The sequence below is a fragment of the Podarcis liolepis genome (assembly GCF_965112155.1).
Source record: "Podarcis liolepis genome assembly, chromosome: 12".
NCBI classification, from domain to species: Eukaryota; Metazoa; Chordata; class Lepidosauria; order Squamata; family Lacertidae; genus Podarcis; species Podarcis liolepis.
The window spans coordinates 41,592,301-41,610,125 of NC_139563.1; the positions used below are offsets into that span (position 1 = coordinate 41,592,301).

At 43.2% G+C, this 17,825-nt stretch overlaps 1 protein-coding gene across 9 annotated transcripts in view; it reads left to right on the forward strand.

Moving 5' to 3' along the window:
• Positions 1 to 435: 435 nt before the first annotated feature.
• Positions 436 to 17,825, forward strand: part of LOC310689957 (uncharacterized protein) — a 621,685-nt gene continuing 604,295 nt past the window's right edge. For 5 of the 9 annotated variants that reach the window (XR_014517727.1, XR_014517728.1, XR_014517729.1 and 2 more), the window contains exon 1: positions 10,012 to 10,395. Coding sequence is in view for 4 of the 9 variants with exons in the window: in XM_083468578.1 (XP_083324704.1) it covers positions 10,041 to 10,395 (355 nt within the window). In the remaining 5 variants the exon portion in view is untranslated. Of the gene's footprint in view, positions 654 to 1,329; positions 1,418 to 3,885; positions 3,906 to 6,893; positions 7,014 to 10,011; positions 10,396 to 10,720; positions 11,266 to 11,917; positions 12,034 to 17,825 lie in introns of those variants that run through there. The other 4 variants (XR_014517725.1, XR_014517726.1, XM_083468580.1 and 1 more) reach the window with 4 other exon arrangements.

The window sequence follows — 17,825 nt, forward strand, 5'->3', positions numbered from 1 at the left end:
GAAACCCACAGAAAACTATTAAGGAATTCTATGTAGGATACACAAGAGTAGCCGCCCAGAGTGGCTGGGGAAACCCAGCCAGATGGGCGGGGTATAAATAAATATTTATTTTTATTAATATTATTATTATTGATTATTGTTATCTGCGAAGGTGAAAACAAGATGGTAGATACATTTGCCCTATACAATTCCTTCAGACTATTCTGAAACCTTCATTTAAAAAAAACCCTACACAAATGACATGCAAATGTTTTATTATGTACTTTTTCTCTTCATTGTTTTTGAAAGCTAAGATAATAACCCAGGTGAATATTTTTACCTTATCAGCCACGTGCCTAAATCTATGAAACCAGCATGGAGCAGAGCAATATGAAAGAAACATTTAGCAGCTAGTTGCAATATAAACATTTAGCAGTTTGTCTCAAACGGGGTTACCTTAATGTGGACAAAATAGGGGTGAACTCGGTTACAAACAACCACAAAAGCTCATTAATCAAACCCTCTCCTCTCCAGGTTTCTCCCTTCCTTTTTTATCCACATCAGACTGAATGGAAGTCAGAGGCGCATCTTCTCCCTGAATGACAGGCCTCTCTTGTTTCTTTTATTGTTTAATACCAAGGTGCAAGTACAGCACTTTTTGCTCTGGGCCTGAGGTGAATGAAGCCTTTTATTAGTATTGGAGAGCTTCATCCACGTCCCTTCGTCCTCGCTTCTCTTGTTTGTTTTCCCCATGAGACTCTCTCTCTCTCATTTTATTTTAAGACATCCCTTCCCTCCTTGTCCCCTATTCAAATACACACATACACGACAACTCAGCAAAACCTGATCCGTTTTCAAAATTATGACCAGGCCATCACTTTTTGTGACCAGGCCATTTTGCTGGTATTCTAGGAAGATATTACAACAGCCCAGCCATGGCTGGAAGGATGGTCCTCAGAGGCAATACAATACAATACAATACAATACAATACAATACAATACAATACAATACAATACAATACAAATCCCTTTATTGGCATTACAAGCTGAGACATTTCAGTATCTGGCATCTGGCCTCCTTATTTACTTCTTATAAGCTGTTTCCTTTATGAGCAATTATTAAGATTTTTCTAATTATAACTTAAATACAGGATAAAGGAAGTCTTTTATTTGGTTGTTTGTATTGTTGCATGTTATGCTTATTGTATGTTATGTTCACGTTTAATAAGGGTGGATTTCTTTATTGGGGGTGGGCGGTTTATGTTATGTTGTAAATAAAATTTCCAATAGAAATTTATTTTAAAAAAATAATACACGTTAAGACATTTCAAATCCGTGGGATAAATTTAAAAGGGACAGGAGTGAGGCTGTTGAAGGTCACAAGGCACTCGATTGTTCTGCTTCAACCTGTCGGCAATAGAATATAGATCGGCAACAGGTGGTTTTTATTGTATAACGTATACATATTTGTCTATTCCAAAGTACGTTTATATGTACAGAAGCCTTGTGCATAAAGCAGGCCGTACATTTAAATCAACTGGCGCATCCATATCTGGTTGTTCAATAGTCTTAGAGTTCTGGTCACAATATCTCAGAAACAAGCAAAACCATACAATGCTAGTCATATTCAGAATACACCCATTTATAGAATCATAGAGTTGGAAGAGACCACAAGGGCCATCGAGTCCAACCCCAGCTTACTAAAATATAATCCATTGAAACGGAAAAAGATGAGCGGGGGTGGGGGTGGGGAAGGCATCACAGTTTATCAAAGTAAATAGTCTGTGGTGTATTTGTTTGAATGTTGGACTAAGACCTGAGAGACCTAGGTTCAAATCTATGAAGCTCAATGGATGACCTTAGGCCAGTCACGTCCTCTCAGCTTAGTTTACCTCACAGGATTGTTGTGGGGATTAAATGAGTCCAGGAGGAGACCATGTATGCCACCTTCAGCTCTTTGGAGAAAAAAAAAAAAGGTAGTATATTAATGCAATGAATGAATAATTACATGCCCTGCAAGTGTCCTGGAAAAACTGGGACATCCTGTGTTTTTTAATGTGAGGGAACAGCGGCCATTTTGGTCATCGCGATCTCACACGAATTCTCAGTGTGATTCCTCTCCCTGCCCCCCCCAAATGCTTTTTTGAGGCTGCGATCTTGTGCGGTGCCCTGAAATGTGTGTTTTGGGGGGCCATGCTCCTCAAAAGTCCTTTTTGGGGGCAGGGTAGGTGTGTGAAATCATGCGAGATTGTGGTAACCAAAATGGCTGCCATTTTGGTAAGAAATGGTAAGACGGTGACTCAGATTTTGGCTTCAAAGTGTTGGAGGGTATGAGTATTATATATCTGAAGTTCTATAGAAGAGAGGAATACAAAGTGGACACCCCCAAAATAAAATAGAATCTGTATGAGTATTTCAGTTCTAAAATGAACTATGGGCAAATACATAGAATAATGTTGTTGTGGGTGCTCTCCCACAGAGTCAAGGGAGCTAAATTTATCCAGGATGTTTGGGAGACACTCAAAAACCACAATCACAGAAGCTAAGCTGAAAGGTACACTGCAGATCAGGAAAAATACCACCAAGGCCAACAGGATACTTGCGTGGTTAGCAAGCAGAGGAAAGATATTAGAGGAAGGAAGCCTTCCTTCAGAAAATTGAAGTTTTATCCAAATGAGAAAATAAGTTTATATTTGAGTTTATTTACAAATATGTAAGCTGAACAACTGAACGCTCAAAAATAACCCTCTCATGAGTTGGGGCTCTGGCGTTTAAGAACAAACAGCCCATTCTGTGAGCTTATAGTGGACATCTGAAAGCTATAGCTCTGTAAGGGATGTCCTAACAACTCTGGGCACTCTTAACAAACCACAGTTCCCAGAATTATTTGAGGGGGGGAATTAAAGCATAAATGTGCTTAAATGTATGCTGTGGATATGATGGCTATAAAGACCATCTTAGTCATCCATACTATGCATCAGTAATACTTTCTTCCTTGCTTATACAGTATGCTATGCTTAGGAATTTCAAGCTAAATATTCTATTCTATTCTTCTATCTGGTCACTACAAGAATTCCGTAACTTAAGAAACAGTGCCTGAACTAGCTTTTCAGCTCCTCCCTCCCAGTCCCTTTTCCTTTTGTGTTATGCACACGCACGCACACACACACACACACACTGTAAACCTGAGGGTAGGGATTGCATTATCACTTCCATTCACTTTTTGTGGCTGAAGAGTGGGATAAAATAATCCATCAACATCATCGTCTTGTTAGATCAAACCAATGTTTCCTCTAGCCAGTATTCTATTTTCTGACAGCAGCTAGCAAAATACCAATAAAAACGGTCTGCAAATGTCCCAGATTTGGGCGGGGGAGAGATTAAAAGTTATTGCTTCTGTCCTGCCTGCCATTCATTCATTCATTCGTTTGTTTGAACCCAGGGCATTTACAGAATATGGGTTGCACCCAAGTGGTTCCATTTCTTTAAAACAGGGTAGCCCCTCCAGGTGTTGTTGGACTACTATTGATGAGGCTGAATGGGACTGATGAGAGCTGAGAGTCCAACAAAATCTGAACAGCCACAAGTTTCTCATCCTTGCATTAGAGACGTAGAAAACATAGCACAGAAAACCTGGCTCTGGTACCAGTGAAAATGGACACTTAGTTAAATGCAGGCTAGCTGTTCTCTCAGTTCAAATCCCTCTAAGGCATGGCAGCTCTCATCAAACACAAACATTTTCATTTTAATACCAGAAATTAAATGATTAGGCAGCTCAATTAACTTCTATTGTTACAACTAGAACATAGGGATAATAACAATAATTTAGCTTATTTGAGGCATGGGCCAAGGCCCATTGCAGACTAACCTGGGATCACCAAATTAATTTCACTTCAGACATTTGCTCGTAGAGATGAGAAGCGCAAGTAAGTGATTTCACCATTATGAATCCCTGTAGTGCTCTTATCTTTGTAAAAGCCCCTTTTATTCGCAGCTCTACACTAAGAACTTGAGTGTGACATCCAAAAGTATAGCAAAAGAAGTTAAACAAGAAATAATTGATCAAAGGAGCTTTTGCCAAGGATGTTAGAAAGTGGCGTAATCACTCATTTCCACAGAATCAGATATTAGCATATTCATTTGCGGGCTAGTTTTTAAATCACCACAATAGGTATATATTAAAATAATTGTTAATCATGCAGGAATACAGTGAAATTGCCCTTAAATACACACTTCGGGAGCAAATTTCCTTTGAGGGCACTACACAGCAATATTTTGACAACTTAATTGATTCACAGATCCACACTGGCGTCAATTCCATTGGCAATTTTTACTTTAATTATTCACAAGGCACCAATTGCCTTAAGAAGTTGGTAGTTTAATTCCATGTTTCTATATAATCTTAATTACAGTTTTTAAATAATCACAGAACCCAGACTGGGAAAGAAGCGAGATAGGAATCTTCCCCGTACCAACCAATTTTTTCTTTAGATCAGCAGCTGGGAGAGAGACCAGGGTTAGGAAATCTGGTCTGGTAGGACTGGAAGTGCGACAGGAAATGAAGAAAGAAGAAAACACGTTACATCATATCAAATACTGGCCATTAGTCTCAGCTAGCAAAGGGGTCATCAAATTTGGCACTATGCACAGGCGTCAGGGGGGAAAGAGAGCATAGAGAATTTACTTCTGTCCCAATTTTATTTATGTGTGTGTGTAGAAAGGGTTTGAGCTGGAGTGGGGGTCCTTTCTTAGCCCAGGGGCCACATTCCTTTCTGCAGAACCTTCTGAGGGCCATCTATCAATGAAGGGTGAAGCTAGAGGCAAAGTGGGTGGAGCAACAAATGAAAATGGAACCTTTGCACAGTATTTTAGCCCCACCCACTCCTCTGTGTCCACCATCCAGACAAGTAGTAGGCATTGTCAGTACTTAGGTACACAGTCTATCTGGGCAAAAACACTCAGGGAGGGTGCAGAGCAGAGCCAGGGAGAGGTATGACCTGGAGAGAGAGATTCAAGGGCCAGGGGGAGAGGTTTAGAGGGCCGCTATTGGTCTTTGGGCTTGAGATTCCCCACTATGGGGGTTGAGTGTTGATCCCAAAGCCCACTCACCTATCAGCTGCACTGCCCTAATTTCTCCACTCTGTCTCCATCGCCTCCTGTCAATCATTATCAAGGGGTGGGGCCAGACTGCTGATTCAAATCTGGCCTTGTCACTAAAACACCTAATCTTGAGAAGGGGGCATTTAAAACACCCCCAACCTGTGTTTGTGATGGAGGTGAAGAAATAGAAAAAGGAACAGGAGTAATAATACTGCTACTACAGTGGTACCTCCGGTTAAGTACTTAAATCGTTCCAGAGGTCCATTCTTAAGCTGAAACTGTTTTTAACCTGAAGCACCACTTTAGCTAATGGCGCCTCCTGCTGCTGCCGTGCCGCCGCCACACGATTTCTGTTCGCATCCTGAAGCAAAGTTCTTAACCCAAGGTACTATTCCTGGGTTAGCGGAGTCTGTAACCTGAAGCATATGTAACCTGAAGCGTATGTAATCCGAGGTACCACTGTAATAATAATAATAATAAATATTCAATTTACTATAAATATTCAATTTATATACCACCCTTTATCCAAAGATCCCAGGGTGTTGTACAACATTAAAAACATATCACAGTACATCAATGTTATAAACATAATAAAAAGCAAACTGACAGACAACATAATAAAATGCTGTCGTCTACTTACATTTTCCTTTTGGAGCATTTTGCGTGGAAGGATTGAAATTTGCAAGATGCAGCACAAGAGTAGACCAGTCCCTAGCTTCATCTGGAGGACTAAGTGTTAACTTGTGGAACTTCCTGCTGCTGGAGTAGCGGAAAATGGCTAGTGCAAGAGGGGAAAGTGAAGCGCCTCAAGTAGAAGGCTGTAAACTTTCTTAGGGTGCCTAGGAGAGGGGTGGGGAACCTGTGTGGCACTCCAGAAATTGATGGACTCCCAACTTACATCAGCCTCAGATAGCCTGGTCAGTGGCCAGAGATAATGGGAGCTGGTGAACAACATCTAGAGCAGGGGTCAGCAAATTTTTTCAGCAGGGGGCCGGTCCACTGTCCCTCAGACCTTGTGGGGGGCTGGACTATATTTTGGAGAGAAAAAAATGAATGAATTTCTATGCCCCACAAATAACCCAGAGATGCATTTTAAATAAAATCATTTAATAAAATTTATAAAATTTAAATAAAATATATTTTCTTCAAAATATAGTCCGGCCCCCCACAAGGTCAGAGGGACTGTGGACCGGCCCCCTGCTGGAAAAGTTTGCTGACCCCTGATTCCAATTCTTGGTTGTCCACCATGGAAAGGATCGGATTCCCTGAACCTTGACATTTATCCTCCCTCTTCTTACTTGTGTAAGAATGCAAAAATACCTATTTCAGCAGAGTTAAAAATCACCATTCAGGAAACAGTTCTACATTTCACGTTAAAACTCACACACCGCACCTGTTTTCCAGATGGGCGGGAGCAATCAGGGCCTCTAAAACACTGCTCTACTAGTAATTACACTGCAAAAAGCTGGTGGCCGGCCTCCCTGTCAGTCCGACAAATGCACAGCATCTATATGAATGAGAGCGTACAGTCTCCCAGTGGCACTCTTTCAGACCTGGCCTATCTATTACAGGGTAAAGATTTCCCGTCAAGGCTGCAGCACTGCTTGAACTGCTATTATACTATCTACATAAAGTTAGAAAGACATTATGACTAAGAAGTTCACGGTAACTCTTACTGGCACATCCACACAAGAGTGTCTAATGCTGACATGTGTTTATTGCACTTAATAATGTTTACATAATGCTACCTTGAACCCATTATGGCTGTCAAAGATCTGATTCATCTGTTTTTCCTCTGTTGTGTTTATCTGTAGAGACTCTGCAGCCACCAAACCAAGATAAATTGCAGCAAGATGATGAACGAGTCCTGGATAGGGTGGAAGGCTATGAACCTGTTTTATGTACTGGGAGACATGCAGTACGATCCTATGCATGTAAGTACCACTGAGTTCAATGGGGCTTACTCCTAGGTAAGTAGTTATAGGATTGCTGCCTAAATATCAAACTACATTTCCTGGAAGTTGCAAACGTCCCTTAGACCTGTGTAATAGTGTAAAAAACATGCTTTGGAATATGGAAATACAGTGGTACCTTGGTTCTCAAACGTAATCCATTCTGGAAGTCCGTTCGACTTCCAGAAACGTTCAAAAACCAAGGCACAGCTTCCGATTGGCTGCAGAAGCTTCCTGCACTCAAAGCAGAAGCCGTGGAAGCTGCGTCAGACGTTCAGAATCTGGAACACTTCCGGGTTTTCGGTGTTCGGGAGCCAAAACGTACAAGTATCAAGGCGTTCGAGAACGAAGTTACAACTGTATCCAGATATAGTTCTGCACTATGGTGTTCAAATACAATTGCAAAACTAGGAAACCTGTCAAAACCAGGGCAATGCTTGCACCTACTGTGCTTTTTTTTTGCTTTGCTTTACTATTTAAAAATACAAAATACATAAGAATAATGGTCTGGTGCAGCAACCAGCAGGGACTGGCCCAGTCAAACCTAGGGAGATGGCAAAGCCTGTAATGTAAAGGTGGTCCATGTGGTGCTTTCTGAAATTGTTAGACTCAAACTCCCATCATCCCTGACTACTAGCAATGCTAGATGGAGCTGATGGGAGAAAGTAGTCCATGATATTTTGATTGCACCATGTTGGTGACTCCTGCTTTAATGATTCCTGTGTGTAAGAGTTCCAGTCAAGAGATTTTGCTGGGCTAGAACAAATTAGTTCAAGCCAATGCAAAAGAAGAAATAGCCAAAGTAACACCAATTATTTATTTTTTAAAAAGGATGTGGAGGTTCTAGGAAATGATAGAGCTGTTACCGTAGCTTATAATTGGTTCTGAGAAAACTGGTGGAACGCACAATTAAAAACTGAATTACCAAGCATATAGAAGAACAATTATTGCTGAAGAATAATCAGCATGGCTTCTGCAGGGATAAGTGCTGTCTACTTAACTGTTTAGCATTATTTGACAGTGTCAGTAAGCATGAGAGATCCAGTAGACATTGTGACTTTCAAGAAGTTTTCAATAGTCTCTTATAAAAGACTCCCGAGTAAGCTTAGCAGTCATGGGATAAGAGGAGAGGTCAGTAACTAGTAACTAAAGGAAGCTGAGAGTAGAACTAAACAGAGTTCTCCCAATGGATGGATGTGACAAGGCGGGTATGGGCCTTGGTACTTTTAAAGTTGTTCATAAATAACCTAGAGTAGGAGTGAGCAGTGAAGTGGTCAAGCTGTTCAGGGTGGGAAGAAAAAAAAATATTGGGTGGAGCTCCCAAAGGACTTCTGCATTATGGGACTTCAAGTAACAAATGCTATTCACTGGTGATTGATCAGAAAAGGGATTTGAGTTTGTGACCAGGCTTCATTTGTCCGATCGGGATGAAAGTAAATGTCAACTCAGTATGCAGCGGTTGTGAAAAAGGAAAATTCATGTTGGGGATAATTAGGAGAGTGACTGAAAATAAAACTGCAAATATCATGCCACTGTACCAATCCATAGTTTGGCCAGGCTAGGAATACTGTGTACAATTCTGTTTGCTGAACCTCAGAAAGAACATTGTAGAGCTGGAAAAGATTCAGAAAAAGGCCAACCAAAACGATCATGGGTGTAGAATAACATCCCTATGAGGAAAGGTTGAAACATTTTGAGTTTTTTAGTTTAGAAAAATGGCAAGTGAAGGGTAAAATGGAAAAAGGTGAAGAAAACATTCATGGTCTAGAGAGAAAGTGAACAGAAATACATGTTCCTCTCATTTTCATACTGGAACCCAGGGTCATCCATTGAAACGGAATGCTGGAAGATTTGGGAAGATTTAGAGCACATTTTTAAAACTATGGAATTCACTCTCACTAGAGGCTACAAACGAGGATTTGACAAATTCATGGACAATAAGGCTCTCAATCACTATTAGCCATGATGTCTGTGTACTATCTCCAATATCAGAGTTAGTACACAGGGGAGCACAAATGAGGAAAGTGCTATTGAGCTCAGACCCTGCCTGTGGGCTTCTCAGAGGCATCCTTTGATGGGATACAAGAAGAACTTTTCTTATGTGCTTAATACTCTCTGCCTGGAAATCACAGAATCAAAGTGTTGGAAGGGACCCTGAGGGTCATCTAGTCCAACCCCCTGTGAGGCAGGAATCTCAGCTAAGTCATACATGACAGGTGCTAGCAGTGTTGACGATGCAGAGCTGCAGTGACGGGTGATAACAGCAGTGAAGAGACTGCGGTGCCCTCAGGGCAGGACTTTGGGCATTAAGTGCAGCCCCCCAAACTCCGGAGTTGGCTTATCACATCTTGAACAGGGCTAGATTAACCATTAAGCAAAATGAGCATGTGCTTAGGGCATCAAGGGAAAGGGGAGCACCACATAAATTCTTTGTCAGATTTACCATGGGCCATATGGTGCAGCTCAACGAAAATAAAATTATTGTTACAAATATACAAAAATAAACATTATTTTCCATCCAACTGTAGGTTTCATATCAAAAAATGAAATTTTATTTTGCCATTTATTCTTGTTTATATTTTGAACTAGATATACACGGGGTGCACCCAAATCTTTTAAGTGCTTAGGGGTTCTAAATGTCTTAATCCGGCCTTGATTTTGAAGCAAAATAATATGCATCACCATCAAAAGGGTTGGAGTGACTGAAAAGCCATTGGCTCCAGTCTAAGAATACCTGACCGCACCACTGTGGGGCCGTGGAGAGTGTCTTGTCTAAATCTGGGGCATTTTCTAAATTCCGGTGCAGTAATTAACCAAGCAACCTGCTCTTCGGTGTTCGCAGATCTTACTGCTAAGTGTTTTCTTTTGGAACGATGCATGACTTTTGAAACGCGGAGTTACAGCATCTGTATTTTTGGGATCCGCTGAAATGAAAGGCGGGTTCTGAATAACAAACCTGGAGCGGGCACTGCCTCCTACCTTCCCTTTTTCACCGCCCCAGCCCAGCCCATGTTTCCTTCTTCAACGTGGGCAGGGCAGAAGCCGAAAGAGAGAGAGACGCCGCTCTGCGTCGCGCGGGCCAGCCTGCAAATGCGTTGCCCAAGCGCTGCAAGGCAGCAGCTCCGAAAGCACCACGGCAGCGGCGGGAGAGGCAAATCGGGAGCTGGGAGAGCGCGGCGGTGGGCGTGGCGGAGCGGCACGTGGACCGGCGCGGGCAGCGGCGCGGGGATACCGGGTGCTGCTATTCCTCCGGGTCGGGAAGAAGCGCCGAGCGCTGCTTTGACAGGAGGCGATCGCCGCGGCGCCCGGCAGCAGAAGCGCGCGCGCGCACACAGATACAAACACACACCCACCCCTCGCCAAGGTAAAGGCCGTGCTCATGCCGTCTCCATTGTAGTCGCGTGTGCTCCTACCTCTCCATCCCTCTGCATGCACGGGTAAGCAAGGCGCTGGGCGAAGCAGCCGAGGAAACGGCGGAGGGGGCTGCTCCGGCCATCAGGTGCATCATCCTTCGCGCTCATGCTCAAAATCCCGGCTCCAGAAGACTTTCTCCTGCAAATCGCACATCCTTCAGGGGAGATGCGCGCAGTCGGCGGGGTCCGCACTCATCCATACGGCTGCTTTTGCTGCGGCCGCTGTTTCGTCTTTAAAGCATCCCTCCCCCTTTTGTTGGTTTGTTTGCTTGCTTTCCAGTCTCTTCTGCAGTCGAGCGTGCCGCGGGGGGGGGGGGCAGCGGAGGGGTGCGATCTTGCAAGCCACCCAACTCATGCGAAAAGTCACTCCGAGGAGTTGGCCGACTTTAGCCACGGGGCTGGAGTTGCACTTGGGAGAGGGGGGGGAGTCTGCTGGCATTGCTTTTGTGAGGAGCTATGGCTTGCAAGGGCGAGCGGCTTTGCTTTAGCCTGGCGTGGTAGGGTCGGTTCGTAGCGCTACTGCTGCTGCTGCTTTTCCCCGGGGCAGAGGGAGCCTCGCTCTTTCCCCGCCCCCTTTCTGTGCCAGCAGCGCAAGGGTCTAGCTAGAATAAAGTTTGCATCGGGTTCAGGTGGCAGTGCCCTGCCAGGCTCCGGGGACTTTTGGACAGCAGGGAGGTTGTGCATCTGGTTTCGGAATGAATCTCGATAACCTTTCAAAGTGTTTAAATGATGTTGCATGTTTCGAAAGTGGAGAGGTGCTGCAGGACGGAGTCCATTCGCGCGTAAAAGTCTTTCCAGGCTTCTAGTCCTCGTGTTTTTCCGTTAGTGCGTTTAAAATTTGGGACGAAGCGGTGCTGTTTAGGAGTTTGGCTGTTGGCTCAAGAGCAGGTGGCTCCTTTTCACCATGACAGCAGATTGCTGCTGCTGCTGCTGCTGTTGTTTTTATTATTATATCTCTCCCTAAATAACGATGACGATGATCCAATTTTGCATTGGTGCATCTCTTTGCGCGCGCCCCAAATGTGGGTTTGCAAATGGCCAGGGGTGCTTAATGGGCAGTGAAGCAGCCGGAATCCATCAAAATGATAAAAGAGTTAACCCGAGAGGGAAGGGTCACGGGCTGAGAAGAACTGTGGCAAGTGGCATTTTTAGCTGCCATCAGCAAAACCAGTTTTGTGTGCATGTGAGCTCACTTTTGGCAGCTTACGGGGGGAAAGTTGCAATTTCTGCTTAAGGGCGAGGGGGAGTAGAGGTAATAAAAATGCAACCGGATGAAGCTGTTGCCCTGCCTTGTGGGCACTGGAGCTCAAACTATATGCTGTGCTGGTGGAAGCGGTAGTGTGATCGATTTTTATTTATTAATTTTTGCAGCAGAGCTACATCCGAGAACGGGCTAAAAGGAGATTTGGAGACTTTAGCTCTTTTGCTGGGTTTTAGATAACCTTGTGTGACAAATGTCTCTGTTTCCCCCAGTGCCTGTGCTATGCCTCTGAGCATCAGGACAGAAGTGCAAAGCGTGGCCCCTGCAGTTAAGAAGTATCCGAGAGGAAGTTTTTAAATGAAGCTTTAAACAGGATTAAATGGCTTGTGTAAGTGCTGAATGCTGCTAAAGTGCCTGGGAAGCCATAAAATAGCCAGCCAAAAACAAAGTAAAAATAATTGTTAACAAGAAAGCGAAAGCTTTGCAAGGACTTAGGTAATGAACACATAACAATTGATGATACGATGCAGTAATTATTTTCGTATTTACACCATTAACGATTGTAATTTAACGTTAATGCCTTGGTATTTTATTCCTTCTCATTTGCAGACAAAAGCACATCTGAGACATCATCAGGGAGTAATTTGATATTCTAAAGTCATGAATAGAAAACACTAAACTATGCTCAGAAGTCTGACAACATAAAGCGGGAAACAAAATAACCTCATTTGCTCTTTATTATCTGTCTTTTATAATTCTGTTTACTATCGTTTGCATAAATGAATAGCTAAATTGTATGCTAGCCCCATTTCTGTGGATAAAAGAATCCTTGATGCACACAGATTTGTTGGAGAACTAATAGGCTCTTCCTTGGAAAGTCAAGCAAAAAGCCCCAGTTTTAGATTAGGTTGAACATTTTATGGAATGAAATTCAGCCAGAATGCAAATTTGATCTACCCTGCAGCAGCTATGTGTCCAATTTTGATCAGCTTCTGATTGAAATTAAATCAGGAACTTAACATCCTTCTGGCCTTTATCTGTTCACTTTGCAAAAGGAAAATGGAGTTTTATTGCCAAAGCTTGTATTTAACATCATTATCTACCTTTTGGATATTGGTCTTGAATGTGTTGCTTTAGATAATGGTTTTTGTGTGTGTGAGGGTGAGAGGGATGAAATACTACTGTTTTAAACTCCCGGCTGCTATTTAATAAATTAAAAGTAAGGAAAGTGGGTACGATGTTCGTTTTATGTGCTGAAGAGTTATGGGGGAAAGAAAAAGGGAAACCACTCCACAATCTTTAATGTAATCAGATTGAAACATACCTTTGTGTTTATTGATTATGGTGGACGGCAAATCTACAAAAACTGTATACAAATTTTCGGGTTTATCTCCTCACATCTCTTTGCCCTTCCCCCATAACATTTAAAGTTGGCAGTAGTACCTTTTCTAAGAACACTATCTGCTGATGCAAAGGTGTAAGCTTTTCACTTCCACAGAGCTATGTTTGAAGAAGAATGCTTGTGATGGTGTTTAGATAAATTCCCAGAGACCAAATTTTGTTGTTCGTGATACAGGCTGCAGTCTGTTAAACAGATAAGAAGGTTGAACAGAAATTGGGTAAGGACTGCACCTGTGTTCCTGTGCATAACACCTGTGTCCATCTGTAGAGATAAGTGGTCCCATTGGTGGTGTCAGGAAAGGACTTTGAGGCAGAAATCCAGGGCCCCAGTCAGCAGCAGTTCGGTAAGCCCCCCCCCCATGCAGTATGTTTCCCCCTACAGAGGAGTATGTCACCAGAAGGCCTTAGGTCCAGAGCCTAAAATTGCATTATAGCAGCATTGGTCCTCCCACATTAGAAATTTGCACTCTTTGCTGCAATTGGAAACTCTTCGTCACATCCTGGGCTAGTTAGTTGTTTCAGGGCTCCAGCTCATTCCCCACTGTGTCACTACAATTTCTGTCTCTCTCTCTCTTAGTGTCTCTCTGGACTCAGCTATACAGCTACAAATAAAACGTTTTAAGTGTGCTGTAAAGTGCAATATACAAATGTGACACTAGGTGGTGATGGTGAGCTATGGCAAATTCGATATATTTTCCAAAACGTTTTTAAAAAAAGCATTTTCACAGCATTTTTATATGTGTGTAGATTCCACCTGTGTGTGTGTGTGTGTGTGTGTGTGTGCGCTTATGTGTACGTGGTACGGCTTGGTGATAACTGGTTTTCAACACTGCGATATATCACCAGCTAAACATCACAATATATCAGTATATCACAATGTCTGAAATAAGGATGGAACTATGTAGAAGCGAACAGTAGGGCCGGGCTAGAAAATAATTGTATTGCCTTCAGGATGCACGGCAGTGATGGGTCTATCCTAAGTAGTACATGGACTGGCTGAAAAGTTCTCTGCCTAAAAGTTTGATCATTTTTCTGGGACAGTTTGAGGTTTTCATCCGTGATCTGTATTGGTGCCATCAGAGGAGTAGCTGAGGGGGGTGACACTTACCATGCCTGAGCCACGCGTCTCTCCTGGGAGTGATGTGGTGACTTGCAGGTCCTGTTGTGAATGTGGTTGCATTGCATGGATAATGGCAAGGAAGGCAACAGTGCTTCTTGATGCCAGTTGCTGGAAGCTACAGGAGGGGAGAGTCTTGTGCTTGAATCCTGCTTATGTGTTTTTCACAGCCGTCTGGTTGGCTACTGTGAGAACAGAAGGCTCTCCTTGCATTCTTAAGGGAAGATGATGGCTTGGTTTTCACTGCAAAGGGCTAGTGGAGAAGGAAAGGCACCCCATTTCCCAAAGCAACCAGGCCCACCAACTACATTTCCCACGGTGCTCTTGATTTTGGTTTGGTTCTAATGGTGCTCTTGCCTTTGTTCTTATATCACTTATTACTTGACTCTCAGGCGCTCTGATATAAGTGACAGCATAGAACCTTGATACAGTGGTGCCCCGCAAGACGAATGCCTCGCAAGACGGAAAACTCGCTAGACGAAAGAGTTTTCCGTTTTGGAGGTGCTTCGCAAAACGAATCTCCTATGGGCTTGCTTCGCAAGACGACAATGTCTTGCGAGTTCCTGCTGTTTTTTTTCTCCTTCCCCCCTTTTTCTAAGCCGCTAAGCCGCTTATTAGCTGATCCGATCAGCAGATAAGCCGCTAAAAGCCGCTAATAGCGCTAATCCGCTAATCCTTCAATGGGCTTGCTTCGCAAGACAAAAAAACCGCTAGACGAAGAGAATCACAGAATGGATTCTTTTCGTCTTGCGAGGCACCACTGTATGTCTTTAAACGTACAAGTCCAAATTTAATAACCCCTCTTTGGCAAATGATTCCATAAGTCTGTTGTAAGCGCCAAAGTATGGAGTGTACTTTGCTGTAACATTAAAATCCATTAGAGTATGAATGCACTTTATAAAAGAGGCATAAACAAGAATCATTGTTTTTCTTGTTTTCCAGAAAAGATCAATCGAAACTGGGCATTAGCTACAGATCATACATCTTTTATTCTTAATGGGTTAAATACATGAAGTTGCATTTGTCCTGTATTTGGACTTGATGTCCTTTTTCATAGAATCATAGAATTGTAGTTGGAAGGGACCCCAAGGGTCATCTAGTCCAGCCCCCTGCAATGCAGGAATCTAAACAGGATCATACATGGCAGATGGACATCCAACCTCTTCTTAAAACCCTCCAAGGAAGGAGAGGCCAGCACCTCTCATGGGAATCTATCCCACTGTCGAACAGCACTTACTGGCATAAAGTTCTTCCTGGTGTTTTTGCTGATTAAGGCTGAGATCCTGGACACACAAGAAAATCAGCTCAGTTGGACTTACTTCAGAGTAAATATGCATAGGACTGCACTGTGAAAATACTATCCATGCAGCATCCTAAAGAGATGTGTATAGAAAATCATTGCACTGTCTTCAGGATCCATGACAGTGATGGGTCTATGCTAAGCAGTACAAAGACTGAATGAACCTTATTTACGTTAACGACACATCTCTACTTAAGACAAAAATGGGGCAGGTCCTTATATGAGAGATGTTGTCTGCAGACTCAGCCTTGACAGCACACTCTGAGGAAGCGCTACAGAGACTCATCAACCGTTTTGCCCAAGCCTTCAGGGCGTTCATTCTTACCATCAGCCTGGCAGGGATCAGGACCTCGCCAGCATTCCACACATCAGCATTGGTGATCATACACTTGAGGTGGTAAGACAATTTTGTCTACCTGAGTTCCACCATAACCAGCAGCCTCTCCATTGATGCTGAGCTGGACAAGCATATTGGCAAGGCAGCTATGGCAATGACTCGCCTCTCCAAAAGAGTATGGGAGAATGTGATGCTAATATCCAATACCAGGATGAAGTTCTACCAGGCTTGAGCATGCTGCTTTATGGTAGTGGGCAACTTAGACCATCCAGGAGCGACGCCTCAAAGCCTTCTGCATGTGCTGTGTCAGAAAGACTTTGGGCATCACATGGCAGGACAGAGTCTGAAACAAAGATGTGCTCTCTCTTGCCCGCATTCCCAGCATGTTCACACTCCTGCCTCAGTGACGTCTTGCTTGGTCATGTACACAGAATGGAAGAAGGTGGGATCTCTGATGACAAGCTCTATGGGGAGCTGGCTTCAAGCACCGGGCCCGTTGGCAGACCAACTCTGTGTTACAAAGATGTCTGCAAACATGACATGAAGGCTGGCAACATCAACCCCAATGTGTTGAGTCAGGCTGTACATCCATAGCAGTGACCAGAGGGTGAATGACTGCTGGGAGGAGCACAGAGAGCAGAAATGCCATGGTGTATCTGCAGCAGCACAACCGGACGCATTCATTTGGCCCAGCTGCAACAAAACGTGTCTCTCCTGTATCAGTCTTTACAGCCATGGAGGAGCTGTAACCTTCCAACAGTTTGACTGCTTCATCCATGAAGGCGCACTATTGTCTCCCAAGACAGACAGATGCCAACAACAACAACATATCCATCCAACTGTACAGGAAAGGATGGTTGTATTTGCATTAATTACAGAAGTTTCAGTGTTACCTTTTCTTGCTGGTAAGCTACCCCTATATTATTATCTAATATCATGGCACTGGAAGCAATAATACAGGGCTGAACCATAATTGCATCAAGGATATAAGTAAAGGCTCTTAAATAATAGGAAACAGTTTTGTGGCAGTTTTGGATCTTCTGAAGAAGTTTCCATAGAAACGGTAAGGCACATCAGAAGCTGCCATTGATCCAGCATTGGCTACAGTGAGTGGCAGCAACTCTCCTGGGCTTCGTACACAGTCCTTTTTTCAAGCTGTATGGTTGGAAGAGATTGAAGATACAGGGACTGTACCTGGCACCTGTTGCATGTGGGTCTGTAAAGGAATCACACTTTTAATTAAATCTTGCATTTAATATTTTTGGAAATGAAGTGTTTCAAGGTGGTGTGCTTCTGTTCGGCCCTGCCCTCTGTTAGGATACTCCATGCCATTTCCCCTCCCCTGTGGTTTTTCCTCTCTCTCCCACCAAGCAGTCAGTTAGTGGTCTGTGTCTACTGGCATGCTAAGTGTAGGTTTGGGTGATATATCAATATATCATCCCAAACCAGCTTAAAGTCCATATCTTTATAACGGGTTCATAATTTTTGACCTGGAAATATCATGAATTGTGTATGTGTGTTTTCCAAAAATCATGACATCGGAAAAAATTGAAGCCAGTCAATGCCTCTACATAGCTCCGTCCTTATTTCAGACATTGTGATAAATCGGGACACTGAGATGTTTAGCTGGTGATATATCATGACGTTGAAAACCAGATATTGCCCAGGCCTACTGCTGAGTCCTCATTGGACTGTTTTGGAAGGGGTTTCACTTGTGAGTCCACCTGCCTCTGAATATTTCGTTGGCATTTCCACAAAATACCATTTGAGTTCCCCCAAGCCTGCCAGTATTTTCCACTTGCATGTAGATGGGGTGCTGTTTTGGATACACAAAGGCCAGCACTTGAAAACTGAGTTCACATTTAGTATATATGATGATCGCCAGATAATGAAATTATGCTCACATATTTGGTCATAATTTTTGCTTTACCTAATGGCCGTGTATCCGCAAAAAAACCTGCTTCATGAAGAGAGGTAGATTTGGAGCCAGGATTAGTAGGAGTACATTATGTATGTGGTTAGGTT